Source organism: Cucumis sativus, chromosome 7, assembly GCF_000004075.3.
Source record: "Cucumis sativus cultivar 9930 chromosome 7, Cucumber_9930_V3, whole genome shotgun sequence".
Taxonomy (NCBI): Eukaryota; Viridiplantae; Streptophyta; class Magnoliopsida; order Cucurbitales; family Cucurbitaceae; genus Cucumis; species Cucumis sativus.
Genome location: NC_026661.2, coordinates 22255155 through 22269508, shown reverse-complemented (window position 1 = coordinate 22269508; position 14354 = coordinate 22255155). Strand labels below are relative to the sequence as shown.

The following is a 14354-nucleotide window of genomic DNA, read 5'->3' as shown; positions in this document are numbered from 1 at the left end:
TTGTCATTTTTCTTCTTCTTCTTCTTCTTTTTAATTCACTAATTTTTATATATTATATGTGTGTGTGTGTTTCTCTAATTTAATATAATAATTTAAAATAGTCTGTACTTTTTTTTTTTTTTTGACAGGTTCTACTTTAACCTTTCCCATAATAACATTGATTGAGGAAATCCAATTAGTGCACTATTAGAGGATAAACGAAATTGATCACCAGCTTCACAATTCAAAATATCTAATTTAATTGCCAACTCAACTTATTCTTCAACCCACTCAAGCCACCCAAAATTAACTCAAATTACCTCATACCGAATCTAAATTCGAATTAATTTTAAATTGTCACATCAAATTGGATATAATTAAACCTCTAAAAATTAGCTTATGAGAATTCACAAGTAAATGATCACACAAGCAGATATTTCAAAGCAAGTTGCTATGTTGCTATGTTCAATCATATTCAAGGACGTTGGACAGATGCACATCTTTGAAAACATACCATGCATATACTTCTATTCATTGATAATAAAGTAAATTCAATATACTTTCAGGTATCAAATTTCTTAGGATTGGATCGAGCTCGTAGAATGAAAACAACATAAAAGAGAGCGAGAGAGAGGTTGGATCTGCACTAACGCAAATAGTTGTTTGTATTAACACAAATAGTTGGTAGATTACATTCAATGGTTGAGAAACACCAAGTCAAGTAGTACTTCGTCCGTAAATCTAAGAACTCAGTCCCCATTTCAATCCCGATACTTTTTCAAGAGATAAAAAAAAGAAAACAGAAAAAGGCAGAAATACAAAACACTTCCCCTCCCCTCCCCTCCCCTCCCCTCACAATAGTAATAATTAACAAAAGGATCGATGAATATATTACAATGACTATGGAGGTGGGGATATGACGACCGGGGGAGTAGCACTCAACTCAGCAGCCAAAGCACATATTAGCGAAAATCCCAACAAGCCAAGGGAGCCTTTTAAGGCTCAGAAAGCTCTTGAAGAACGGTTTTGTTGAAGTCATTGTAAGTGCAAGCAAGTATTATCAGTACACAAAGAACTTTTTACTTTGTGCATGATAATTTGTTTAGATGGTGCATTTGTAGATATAAAGAATGTGGGCACTTAAAACAAAAAGAAAAAAAGAATGACACGCCAAGGCCAGCAATTCAAAGAACACTTACCCCAAATGGACAGGTGGCTTCCTTTCTTTTATTTCTATTTCTTCTTTGGCCAATACGGATTGTATTCACGGTGGTGTATAGATCATCATATTATAATGATCTTGCTTAGCTTTCTCTTACGCTGTCGAGGCCATACTCAGCCTGGTAAAAATATGAAAAACACACAAAAAACCAGGAAGAGCAGTATAAAGATAAAACAAAATATAAGCAAAGCTCCAAAGTAACATTGAATCTTTCTTTAAAAAGAAGCATGCCTTATCACTGGGTTCTGGATAGTTGTAGACTTAACCCCACCTCCAGGATTCAATGCCATCTCAAGCACAGCATTTGGCTTCACATGTCAAACCAGAATAAAATGAAAAAATGTAAGGTAATAGAGAGGACTATAAATCAAACTAAATACAACCAACAAAAGGAATGAAAACCCACCTCTGTCTCCATATGCATGCTATCTCCATTTACACACCTATTATCCAACTGAAGTTCAGAATCTGCCTCACACGAATCAACAACAGATGTTCCCGGATTATTACTTTCATCGGCACTTCCTTCTATGCTCCCAGCATTGCCTTCACTACTACCTGCTGCTAATGCAAACCCAACATTCTCGCAGGAACTACTTTCACTTGTTAAGGAAGTGATCACACTGGAATTAGACGCACATCTGTGATCAATTTCGGTAAAAGGAACTTTGTCTGGATCAATTATCTCTACCGTAGACCCTTTGTCACTCTCTACACTACTAGAATCTTTCCTTGAAGAACAGTTACCAATACGAGAGCCACCAAAAGCCAACTCTTCATTTTCCCGAGTGATAGTCCGACAAGGACTGTTTTTCTCAACAATAGTTTTAGCTTCAATATCAGCTTCCGGACGCTCAGAAGAAGCAGTATTTGAAAAGTTGCTAATATTGGATGAAACTGAATCCTGCCTTCTAGGACTAATAGATTGCCGTTTTTGGGGAGAATTATGCTCCCCTTCAATTCGAGCAGGATCATTTTTTCTCTTAAGGTCTCTTTCGCAACTGCCACTCCTACCATTTTGCACATCTTCTTGATTTGGTGAACGTTGCAATGCTGACAACCTTGAAGCACGAAACCGTTTATGACCTTCTGGAAAGACAAAAGGAGGGATCTGCCTTCTACGGACATGAGAAACAAAGATTTCCATTCCTGGTTTCCAGAACATGTATGAACTTGTATAATGCTTGAATTCATCAACTGAAGAACGTATATCAAACTGCTGGCCTTCTTGAATTATCTCTCCCTGCTTCCTCTGCAGACCCATGAAAAATGCACAATGGGCACATGGCTTGGATGTGTCAACATATTCGTGTGGATAGGGATGGCACTGTAACTTCCCTTCGGTCTTCCTCTCAATCTGTTGAGAATTACAAAAACCATGGGCAAAGGAAAGATATTTCTAGAACCAGAAATTTTAATTCAACTCAAGAATAGAAATGCTTTCAAGTTGAGAAACAGTATTAGTATTATCATAACCGTGATTCATTTAGATGTAAGAAAAATTACCAACAATGTCAAATGCCTAAAACGAGATTCTACCCATCCTTTCCAAGAGCGCAAGTCGTCTGCATCAGCTGCTACTATATCAACTTGCAGATAGTTTTTGTAACTTTCGAAAAACAAATATGGCTCAAAGAGAGAACTCCACTGCGCTTTATTCAGCTCAATTTCCTAATGAAATTTCCACAAATAATTAAATCATGTCGCAAGTATATAATAATGGGAGATGCCTTGCTGTAATCTTAGTCTCCTCTATGAAATAATAATGTAAAGAATTTCATGCATGCACAGGTAATAATACCTCACAAACTTTGTTACCAAACTGGAACTGTTCCATCATAACTCGGAGTGTACTCGTAGAAACATTGTAGCTAGAATTCATGCATGGATATGCAGGTGTTATTATGGGCATATGATGAGTTCTATCACGAGGATTTTTACGAGGATCCCATACAGAACACCCAAGATCATCCTCCTCAATTGCACACAACATAACAGGGTTTGGCCAACGCCAAAGGGTATAAACTCTGAAAAATCGAGACAGCAGCATACTGGGAACTGCATTCGGATAAAGCTGACAAACTCGAGCAACAAGAAGGGCCCAGTTTACACCACCAAGAAACCCAGTCACCTGTTCATGCATGTGGTGAGTAGAGAATTACAGTAGGCAAATGTATAAACTAATCAGCAGCCCTATACACACATAATTAATAGGTAAACTCACGTTTGAGTAAACACCACGCCTTTTAGCCCAAAATTTCAAGCATCTAAGCGCTGTTCGAAAACTCTACAAACACAGGACAAAACAAACGGAGATTACAGTTTCCAGACAGGAATATTTGGGTGGAAGAATTTAACAAAAAAAAAAAAAGTGAAATAGAAAGTCACTCACCTCAACATTCGGAACAAGTTTTAGAATTTGATCAGCAACGCGACAACCATTAAGACTTCGAACAGTAGGCTCATCAACATTATATAGCACAGACACGTCAGAGATATCCAAATCCTGAAAGTAAACATTAATGACAGAAAAGGACAAGCACTGTCATCACAGCCATACAACGAGGCAGTTCGAATGAACATGGTGCTAAAACAAGGAATCCATTATGTTCAAGCAGTACAATTAGCCATCATTATGCCACATGATAATGAACAAGAATCAAATGTCACTTACTTCAGGCACAACCAGACAAGATATACTAGCATAAAGCAGATCAATTGATATTCCATCAAACTTGAATTTCATCACTGGGACGTGAGCATCAGGAACTGGCTGCAACTCAGACACTTCTTCCATTTCTTCCAAAATATTATGTAACATGTAAAAGAAATCTTCCTGGAAAAAAAAATATTGAAAAAAGATATAGGGTCAGGTCCAGAAAAACAAAACATCTCAAGCAAGAGAACAAAATTACTCAAATCTAACACTCACCTCCCTGTTCACATAAGATGGCCCAACACATAGCGTGTCTATATCAGCTCCAGGTCCATGCACCTACATTTCAAATGGCATGCAACGGTTGATTGACAAGTACGAAACAAATACAAAAAAATATACTCCTGTGACCAAAACTTTGTTCTTGCAAAAAAAAACAGAAAGAAAGAAAGAAACTTGACCCCGAAACCATACTTGTTGTGGGAAAGTCAGATTCTATAACATTCTGAAAACAGTAGCAAAGGGTGGTTTCTGGGAAGAATGAGATTATTTGTATCAATATCACTTTTACTCATACTTTACTTTAGCTTGATAAGAGCTCCAAACCTTTCCCAGAGAACTCTATGAATGGATGGGGAGGTGAAGGATCTGTATTTTGTTTCATTCCATAAAACTCAAGGACCCCTACACCCGCAAAAGAAAAGGAATGTGGCGACAGCAACAACTATAAATTATCTAAAACACCACGTGGGACACAATTCATGCCAACCTAAACGTTGCTCATCTGGTTAAGGCATACACTAGTGACCAAATAGTCAAAACTCAAAAGCACCAGCTTATTCCTTGAACTCAAGGATACGGTTGTGCAACCTATAAAACACAATACATCCCCAAGTGAAATGGAAACAAGCCCGGGAGTATTCCTTAAAAAATTGAATAACCTATAGGGTATATCTAGCTCATGTAAGGTCATAAAAAAGCACCGGACTGTTTGTATACATCATGGGGAAGAAATACAACAGCATCAACTATGCTTACCCCTAGACGATAGGAACCAAAAGTGAAGATCACAGCATTTGCATCTTCCACCATTTGATCTGTATAACCTTTAATGCGAGTAAGTTGTTTTACCCAGTCTTTCACAATCTAGAGAAGGAAATTAGAAAAACGCAAGAGTTAGGATGATGGAGTACAAAGTTAAGGAAGCAAATTAATAAAATATCGACCACTCAGAAATTTGAAGCCGCCTTGACAAATTTACAACCATAGAAATTCTGACTTTCAAAATCATCACATGAACAAATACTTTTGGGAAAATATCATCTGATAAACCAATCTATTATTCATCATCATCTCTATGTAACATGGCACCAAACTATCCAAAATTATAAACCTAAATATCGAACATCCGTCTCTAATAATGGTTGTGAAATACTTTTCTTTCTCTACCTAAGCTTCATCCCTAATTGCAACTGTAGTAACTCGCCATTGATAAAAGGAAAAAGAAACTGAAGATTGAGTTCAACAGAACATAGTTCATCACCTGTCCTATCCGGGAAAGAACCTCTTCTCTCTTTGCAGATTCCTCTTTGCTTTCGTACAAGCCAGCGTCGACCAGGAACTAATACACCACAGACCAGAAAAACAAACAAACAAAAAGAAAAATCAAGCATACTAATTTCGAATCGCGCACTAAAAGGGAACCAAAATTTATGAATTAAAACCTTTTCCAGCTCCTTGTTTCTTTGCACGTCAGTGTCACAAGGCCCCGCCATCGATATCGGCTTCGTCACACCATAGCATTTCGGCACCGCTTGATTAGCAGGTAACGGCGAATTACCCAGCACCTCTGCGCTACCCATCACGTATCGCATAGAGAAAAGAAGTTTCCCCCACCTAAAGGCCTAAAATTGAAGAACAAGAATCTATAACTGTAGATGCCCTAAAACGGAAATGGATGAGGAAGACATCCCTCAACAGGAACGAAACCGAATCGAAACCCCAACCCAGAAAAGATCAGACCCAGATGAAATAAGAGCGAGGAAAATCAAAGAAGATGAAATCGGGAGAGAGAGATAAGAGATTGAAGCCCTAAACGGGTATTGTTTTCGAAGTCGAAAATCCCCCAAAAATGCAGATCGCGAATAGAAAGTGAGAAGAAAGTAGGGAAATATGGAAACTTGGTGAGATGAAAATAATAATAATAAAAAAGAAAAAGAAAAAGAAAAAGAGAAAGGCAAATGGAATTAGGAATACCAAAGGAGATTGCAGGTGGAGGAAGGGAGAGAGAAAGACGAAGGAAAATCGTTGGTTGGGAATTCAAGATCGGTGCGGCCGTGTGGGTGAGAGCACCGGCGGAATTGGAAACTTGATAATATTTATTTTCCTTTTTCCTTCTCCTTCTCCTTTTCCTTTTCCTTTTCCTTTTCCTTTTCCTTTTCCTTCCTTTAGTCAATATCGGAAGAAATCAATTTAATTTCTATATAGTTAGTTAATTTCAAAAATAAAAATCCAATCTTATCCCTTCTCATCAAATATAACGCTTCTCTCACGCTTAATTGCAAAAATATATTCTACTTTTTAACATTAATTTATGTACATTTTTATAATTATGGTCAAATCTGCTTTTTATTTCTTTTCTCAATTATTCATTACTTTAAGGAATATTAAGTATTATTATTCTTATTATATTTTAAACCAACTATTTTATTATTTTTAACCTTTTAATATTGCTATTTACTACCCACGTATTTTAATACTATTTTCTCCCACTCTTTAATCATTTTCATTAAATTAGTATGGGAAGTTTTAAATATCTTTATTCAAAAATCCTTTTTAAAAAAAAGCATCTTTATCTTCATCTTTCGCATAATCTCTCTCTCTTTCTTTTCTTTTCTTTTCTTTTTTCTAATATTTTATACAAAATTTATTATATAATTCCAAAATTGTTCATATTGTCTTGAAGACTATAATAATTATCTCTAGTTAGATTAAATATTGTTTTTAAATATCCATTTGATTGATTTTAATATTAAAACCTGTGTTTACTATTTATTTTAGTTTAGGTTATTTATTTTAATTTATAACATGAACTAAAATAATCTAAAATACACAAAATATTATAACTTGCGTATAATAATTTAGACACTATAATAATTCACGTTTACTTCAAACAGTTCGTAAATGTTCTCTTTCCTTTTCATGAAAACAAAAAAAATCATCCCCACTTTCTTTTATTCTCTCATTAATTTTTTAAATTTGTTAGTAAATGGCATTAAAACAAGTTTTCATCTTAATAGGCATAATCATCCTTTTAATTTTCATCTTAACGGTGACCATTGACGTTTAAATGCATTTTCAGATGAATGTGAAGAGACAAATTAATAATTAATGTTTGTTTTTTTTCAAAGATATTGGAAATCTCTATGAATCTTATGAAATTATATTTATGTATATTTCTTTTAGATCGGAATATACTTTTATGCCTTGTTAATTACAAAATAAATAATTGTTATTTCGACTTGTTAATGTTGGTTTTTTTTCTCTGTTTACATTTATTATAACATCAAATAAAAATTAATGGCCGTTTTTAATTTTAAAAGATATTCACTCTATATCAAAAATAATTTTATTTTAATTCATAAACTGTTAAAAATGTAACCAACCTTCAAATTTTGGTATGACTTTTATATCTCGATGATTGAGCTATAATTCATCGTATTAATTAATTGGATGAATGACGGGTAAGTTTACTAGTTTTTCAGGTAATCAAATAAATTCAAATTCAAATTTTGTTTTCGTTAATTTATCCATAAAAACTTAAATCTCTTGCTTCTCATAATTTGTTTCTCTAGCTTTATTTTATTTGTTTCAAATTGAAATGTTGAAGCAAATGAGAATAATGAAGTTAAGTAAAATAGAAATAAAATAAAATATAACTATGCATTGGTGTTAACATCTATGCAATATAGAATAAATTAGGTACAATGCATGTATAAAATAAACTCAATAAAATTGCACATAAGAGTGAATCACAAAATTCATAAAATAAATAATGAGGAAATAGAAGGAAGATGAAAAAAACAAATACATAAGACGAATCCTAAGATATTTCAAACTCGAGAGGTTTAATTGCGTATAACATATGAACTAAAAAAATAAAATGGAATGACAATGAGCAAAAGAAATTGAAAACGATCAAAATATTGAAAAGAAAATGAGATCTTGAGATGCATAATAAACCATCCATTTAACATTTAATGTTAGTTACAAACTAAAAAGTTAAAAACTTAAAATTTATTAATCTTCGGTTTTTAGGATGTTGTAGTTGCAAGTCTATCTGAGACTCCGTCTTCTGAAATTCAATGAAAGTTTGATCTTCAAACTCTTCAATTTTTCAGAAGAGGATGATCTCAAAGTTGGTAAGAATTTGCACGTCTCGAGGCTTTACAGAAACTTAAGAGGTTCAATACTTCATTCAACCAAAGATTTTATCGAATGGATGGTAAAAGTCTCTATTTACAAAAAAAAAAAAAATCATGGGCTTTAGGTAGGCTTAGATCTATTTATTTGTTGGGCTTGGACCTAGGTCTCTTTGCTTAGACTTGGACTCATTTTCTTGGTGGACTCGAGCCTCGACCGCCTTATTTTTCTATAAGAGGCTTGAATTGGGTTGGATAACCATCCCAAATTTAGTGCGATAACGTGACTAAATTTAATTAGTCGAAATTTGCTCCTCAACAAACATAAAAAAACAATTTGATAAAAAAGATTCAATCTATATATTTGTTTAGAAGAAGAATTTAATAAATGAGTGAATTATTACAACCGACTCAATTTAATTACGAAAAGGTGAGTTAATAATTGGAATATATATCTGTCTACACCATTTGAGCGTGATTTTCACGTGCTTCATAGTAATTATAATTATAATCACAAATATATATATATATATAAAAGAAAAATCTGAAAATTTATATTTATTTTCACGCGGTGCCAACCGCTTAACACACTTCCACCCTTACCCTTACACCACACCTTATAGCTTAAGAGATCACATTCAAATCACCAAAATAAAAAAGAATTGAGAACACAAAATTAGAATTCAATCAAAAGCATCCATCATCACTTTGTCACAAAAGGGAAAGATAAAGAAAAAAAAGCAATAGTAATAATAATAGGGCATAAATATGATTATAAATAAATAACCATGGGCACAACAATGAATTGGTCAAAGAGAGAATGTGGATGGGCCATTGTTTGAAATCCCTTAGTGGCTTTACGGAATGTTGAAAAGGCCCAGCCCAATCAAATCTCACTTCATGCTTGCTTTACTCCAAATATACCAATTCATTACCTCTAAAATATTACCCATACACTACATCTCTAACTATTGTATCTATTTCATCCATCCATTTTTATTGGTTCTTCACTTTTGAAAATGAAAGTAAAAATTCATGAGTTAATTCTCCTGGAATGAAAGTGGTTGTAGTACTCCAAAGGTTAGTTCACTTCTCGTTATTAAATTCAATCAAATTGATATCTTCTAGGCCAAACACGACTTTACTACAGTTGAATTCATGCTTAAGAAGTTATATTGCACAGACTTTCATGATACACATTATTTTCTCACCACAATATCTTTCTTCTCTTCTTTGATGTTGATGTGCATTTACTAATTAGGGCCAACCCAATTCTCGCATATTTTACGAAATTCTATTTTGCAACTCAACCCTACAATATCTCTAAAACCTAAAAGTGATTTTAGTTATCCTACCTCTCAAAATTATGAGTTGAAAAGTGATTATGGTAGTCAAGTCAAGTCTCTCATTCCATATGCAAGTTTGCCATTGTTGGTTTGATTGAATATGATGTCTTTTCGTTTAATTTCATTCCATATCAGGTAATTTGATTAGGATAATTCATGTGTGATTAGTGATTAGTGATTAGTTTGCTAGGGTGAGAATGAAGCAAATACTTTAAAAACACATCTTCCCAGAAATGAATCATTCTTCCATATAGATTGTGTACAAAGAAACGATAGAATGATATACATGAAAGGAAGGAAAAAGAGAAACACAGTTTTTGAGAAGAAGTAAATGATTTATGGTTATCAGTATTGGTTTAATGAGAGTGTAGACTATGTAATGGCACACAAAACACAACTTTTGTAGAAATTAGAATAATAATGGAAACATCAAAATCAAGATCTCCTCCATATATCATATCTCATTATTAATTTCTGACAAGTAACAAATATATATATATATATTTAAAAAAATCAACATTCACTATTAATTAATTAATTTCTCAAATTTTTTTGACGTTGCTTTCCACCATCAATGTGGTTCTCATCTCATCCATTCATCCATTCATCCATTCATCCATTCATCTATTCAAATTTTGAAAATAAGAATCTGGCTGTGTGTGTGTGTGTTTTGCCACTCAACTTTAGCCCTTTTTTTTTTCCCATCCCAAAATTAATCAATCTACAACCTCTGACCTTCAACCACAATATGCCAAACAACTGAGTAAATTACCCTCTACTCCTTTTTACAATATAAATATATGTAATAAGATTGATAAAAATGTGCATGAAAAAAAGAAGAGAAGAGTGTTATTTTGTAAAGAAAAAAGGGAAAAAAAAGGGAATGAATATGGGATTTAAAATCCCAAAAAACTGGCAATACCCTTCTTTTTTTTGCTATTTAAACAGCGTCTTTAGTTGAATGGGTACGTTTTGGATTGTGATTTATTAGAGTTTGTTTTTAGAAAGATCCTTTTCCAATTATAAATAAGTTTTTTTTTTTTTTTCTTTTTGAAAATTTTCTTCCATCTGAAAACTCTTCAGATCAGATCATTCTGCAGCACAAATACCATACTGATCTCTTCTTCTCTCTAACTTTATTGATTCTCTTCTTCCCTGTGGAAGAATAACCAAATATTTGTGCTTTTGCTTTGTTTTGGAATTGGGGGGTTGTTGTTGTTTTGTTGTTATGTTCTAACATTCACAATTGGAGGAGGAGGAGGAATTGATATTGATATTGATATTGATATTGATATTGATCCTCATTTTTACATTCATTTTAATATTTTATAAAGCTGTAATAAGCAGCCCTTTTCTTTTTTTTTTTAATTTTGTTGTCTTGTATTGGAATCATTTCTTTTTAGTACCCTAAAGATTTCAAATTTCTCTTTCTTTTTTGTTTTTGTTTCTCTTCCATTTTTCCCTCCTTAGGTTCTGAAGTATTTGTATGACGTCTTTTTGTCTTGTAATGCAGTTTTTTCACGAGATGCTGTCAGAAGCATTTTTCTTTTTTTCTTTTGAAAACAAATGAAAAAATTTCTTCTTCTTCTTCTTCTTCTAATACTTACTACTATATCCCCCCCTCCCTTGGCCCTTTACAATGTGTTTTTTCATACATTTAACATCCATTCATTAATAAGTGGAAGGTAAAGAAAAAGGTATTGAGTTTTATTATATATATGTATGTATATGTATGTATGTATGTATTTGAAAAATCTGAAAAGCCCATGTTTTATGTTCCTTATTCTCTCACTCACCGTTTGTTTTTTGTTTTTATTTATGTAAAAGAAAGAGAGAGAGAGAGAGAGAGAGAGAGAGAGAGAGAGAGAGGAGAGTATTTTAGAGATAGTTTGTGTTTGCCAATCCATACTATTTTCTTATTCTGCAACATGTTAAGTTTATAACAGATCTTTACACTCTCTGTCTCTCTCCTTATATTACACCTCTCTTTTCCTTTTCTTTTCTCTAGAAAAGAAAAAATAATAATCAAAATCTCCTCTTTCTTCTTTCTCTCTTGGAAATAACTACTTGGGATTTTATTCTATTAGTATCTTTGGAAATGGAGTTTCACTCTTCTTTATATTTCTAGTTCCCCAAATTCTAAAAATAGACACTTTCAACTCTTTCTCTTTTCCTTCCTCCCTCAATATAACCCCTTCCTCCTCTTTTCACTCACTCCTCCCTTCCCCCCATTGACATAATGCTTACGTTTTGAGTTCACCCTTTTTGAGTTCACTCTTTCTCTCTCTCTCTCTCTCTAGGATCATCCTCATTTTATTCGTTATTCTTCTGAAATGGGGAAAGCCACCAGATGGTTGAAGGGCTTATTGGGGATCAAGAAAGACAAAGACCCATCTTCAAATTCAAATTCAAACTCTAATTCAACAACCCTCCCCGCCGACAACAGAAAGGACAAGAAACGCTGGAGTTTTGCCAAGTCCACTAGAGATTCTGCCCAAACGCTGCCTCCTCCCCTTGAGTCTGCTTGGTTCAGATCCTCATACATTTCTGATTCTGACAGAGAACAGAACAAACACGCAATTGCTGTAGCTGCAGCCACCGCTGCAGCTGCAGACGCGGCTGTCGCCGCTGCTCAAGCGGCGGTGGCCGTCGTTCGTCTCACAAGCCAAGGAAGAGGAAGAGCCTCTCACTATATCACTGGAAGAGATAGATGGGCTGCTGTCAAGATTCAAACAGTTTTTAGGGGCTATTTGGTAAGTCAAAAAAATTAAAAAAGTTCCAATTTTTCCCTCTGCTTTTCCTCTGCTTTTTTTCTTTTTTTCTTTTTACATTTGCTGTTCATCACCAAATACAAAGTTCTTTTCGGAGGAATAATTGTACCTTTTTTTTTCCTTCTTTTACAAATATATTTCCTCCATGAAAATTACAAAACATGGTACTTTTTTTTTTTTTTTTTAATCTTTTACATTCTCTGTGTTCTCCTTGAAAGCTGAGAAAAGAAGAGCATAAAAAGTGAATATGAAACAGTGCAAAAATCTCTTTGGTTTGTCAATGAAACAGTACATTGATTTGCTGACTAAATCCAGAAGCTTTTCTGATCCTTCTCTTTCCTTACACTTTTATGGGCTCCATTTGTAAAAGGGTTTTCTTTTTTCAAATTTGAAAATGTGTTTTGTTTTTATGGTCAGGCAAGAAAGGCCCTACGAGCTCTCAAAGGGCTTGTCAAACTACAGGCTGTGGTTAGAGGATTTCTTGTAAGAAAAAGAGCTGCTGCTACTCTTCACAGTATGCAAGCTCTTTTTAGAGCTCAAACTGCTGTTAGAACTCAACGAGCTCGTCGTTCTTTCAACAAAGAGAACAGGTTTAACCCCGATATTCGACCCCGAAAATCCTCCGTAAGATTCCATATCCAAAAACTGAAATCTTTATTAAACAGTTGAGAATAGTCTTGTTTAAAAACTATGTTTTTATTCATTTCAGGAACGGTTTGATGAAACGAGAAGTGAATTATTCCATAGTAAGAGGTTGTCTGTAGCATCATCTTATGAAACCTGTATGAATTCATTGGACGAGAGTCCGAAAATTGTTGAAATCGACACATACAGAACTCGATCGAGGTCTCGTAGGTACATTTCGACATTGTCCGAATGCGGAGGAGATGATATAGCTTTCCAATCATCGCCAATACCATGTTCAAATCGACCTCGTGTAGTGGTCGATTGTCACAACAACAATGTGCTTCGTGACTTCGAATGGTGCTTGATGGGTGAGGATTGCAAGTTCCCCACAGCTCATAGCACGCCCCGGCTATCGAATAACTCGTTCGTGTCTGCCAACGTGCCAGTCACCCCGTCGAAGAGTGTATGTGGGGACAGCTTCTACCGGCCATACATAAACTACTGCCCCAATTATATGGCAAACACACAATCTTTCAAAGCAAAACTGAGGTCTCAAAGTGCCCCAAAGCAAAGGCCAGAGCCAGGGTCCAAGAAGAAGCTATCATTGAATGAAATAATGGCAGCAAGAAACAGCTTAAGCAGTGTAAGAATGCAAAGACCAAATAACCAGATGCTGCAAGAAGAAGAAGAAGAAGAAGAAGACGATGAAGAAGAAGAAACATCATATGGTTTTTGAATAATCTGTTACTTTGTTTTCTTTGTTTGTTAAGGTTTTAATTAAAGCAAGAAATGGGATAGAATCATAGAACAAGAAGTTGAAATCTGTCTCTATAAAAAAAGCTTTGTTTTTTTTTTTCCCCTCTCTCACTGCTTCCACATTTTACTGTTAAATCTCAAGGAATGAATGAGATAGATACCAACAAAAAGGGAGCTTGTAATCTGTAATTAAAATTCCATTTAAACACTTCCCTTCCAGTGTTGATTGCTTTACTTTTTTTTTTGGGGGGAGGGGAGAGGGAGATTATTATTGTTTTGTTTGCTTGAAATGTAATCAAGTTTAAAGGATTAAAGAGACAGAATAATGGGATGGATGTTGTTCTTTGGATTTATACAACAAAATTGCTTCAAGAACACTTCATTGACAGCGCAACCCCTGAAAAGAAAAAAAGAACTCTTTCATTGTTGAGTCAATGAAAGTTCTTCCAAAACCTCGTATAGCAGCATGAGTGTTCAAAATTCAAATGAGTAGCAGGTGAAATACCACAAAGCACCCTGAGAAAAAGAGTTTGAAAAAGAATCAGAATCAAAAGGGTATGAAAGATTTTGAAAGAA

At 34.3% G+C, this 14354-nt stretch overlaps 2 protein-coding genes across 2 annotated transcripts; one reads left to right on the top strand and one right to left on the bottom strand.

The window, feature by feature from the left end:
* Positions 1 to 614: 614 nt before the first annotated feature.
* On the bottom strand, positions 615 to 6304 carry LOC101204291 (nuclear poly(A) polymerase 4). The gene is made up of 12 exons (XM_011661369.2): positions 5582 to 6304; positions 5401 to 5478; positions 4896 to 5003; positions 4134 to 4196; positions 3876 to 4037; positions 3594 to 3707; positions 3426 to 3488; positions 3003 to 3332; positions 2708 to 2872; positions 1608 to 2558; positions 1433 to 1509; positions 615 to 1319 (listed from the first exon to the last, which is right to left on the bottom strand). The coding sequence occupies exons 1-12, from the start codon at positions 5729 to 5731 to the stop codon at positions 1295 to 1297; spliced, it is 2286 nt and encodes a 761-aa protein (XP_011659671.1). The 5' UTR covers positions 5732 to 6304; the 3' UTR covers positions 615 to 1294.
* A 4731-nt stretch (positions 6305 to 11035) lies between these two features.
* On the top strand, positions 11036 to 14012 carry LOC101204536 (protein IQ-DOMAIN 14). The gene is made up of 3 exons (XM_004141738.3): positions 11036 to 12377; positions 12813 to 13019; positions 13105 to 14012. The coding sequence occupies exons 1-3, from the start codon at positions 11958 to 11960 to the stop codon at positions 13756 to 13758; spliced, it is 1281 nt and encodes a 426-aa protein (XP_004141786.3). The 5' UTR covers positions 11036 to 11957; the 3' UTR covers positions 13759 to 14012.
* The last annotated feature ends 342 nt before the right edge of the window (positions 14013 to 14354 follow it).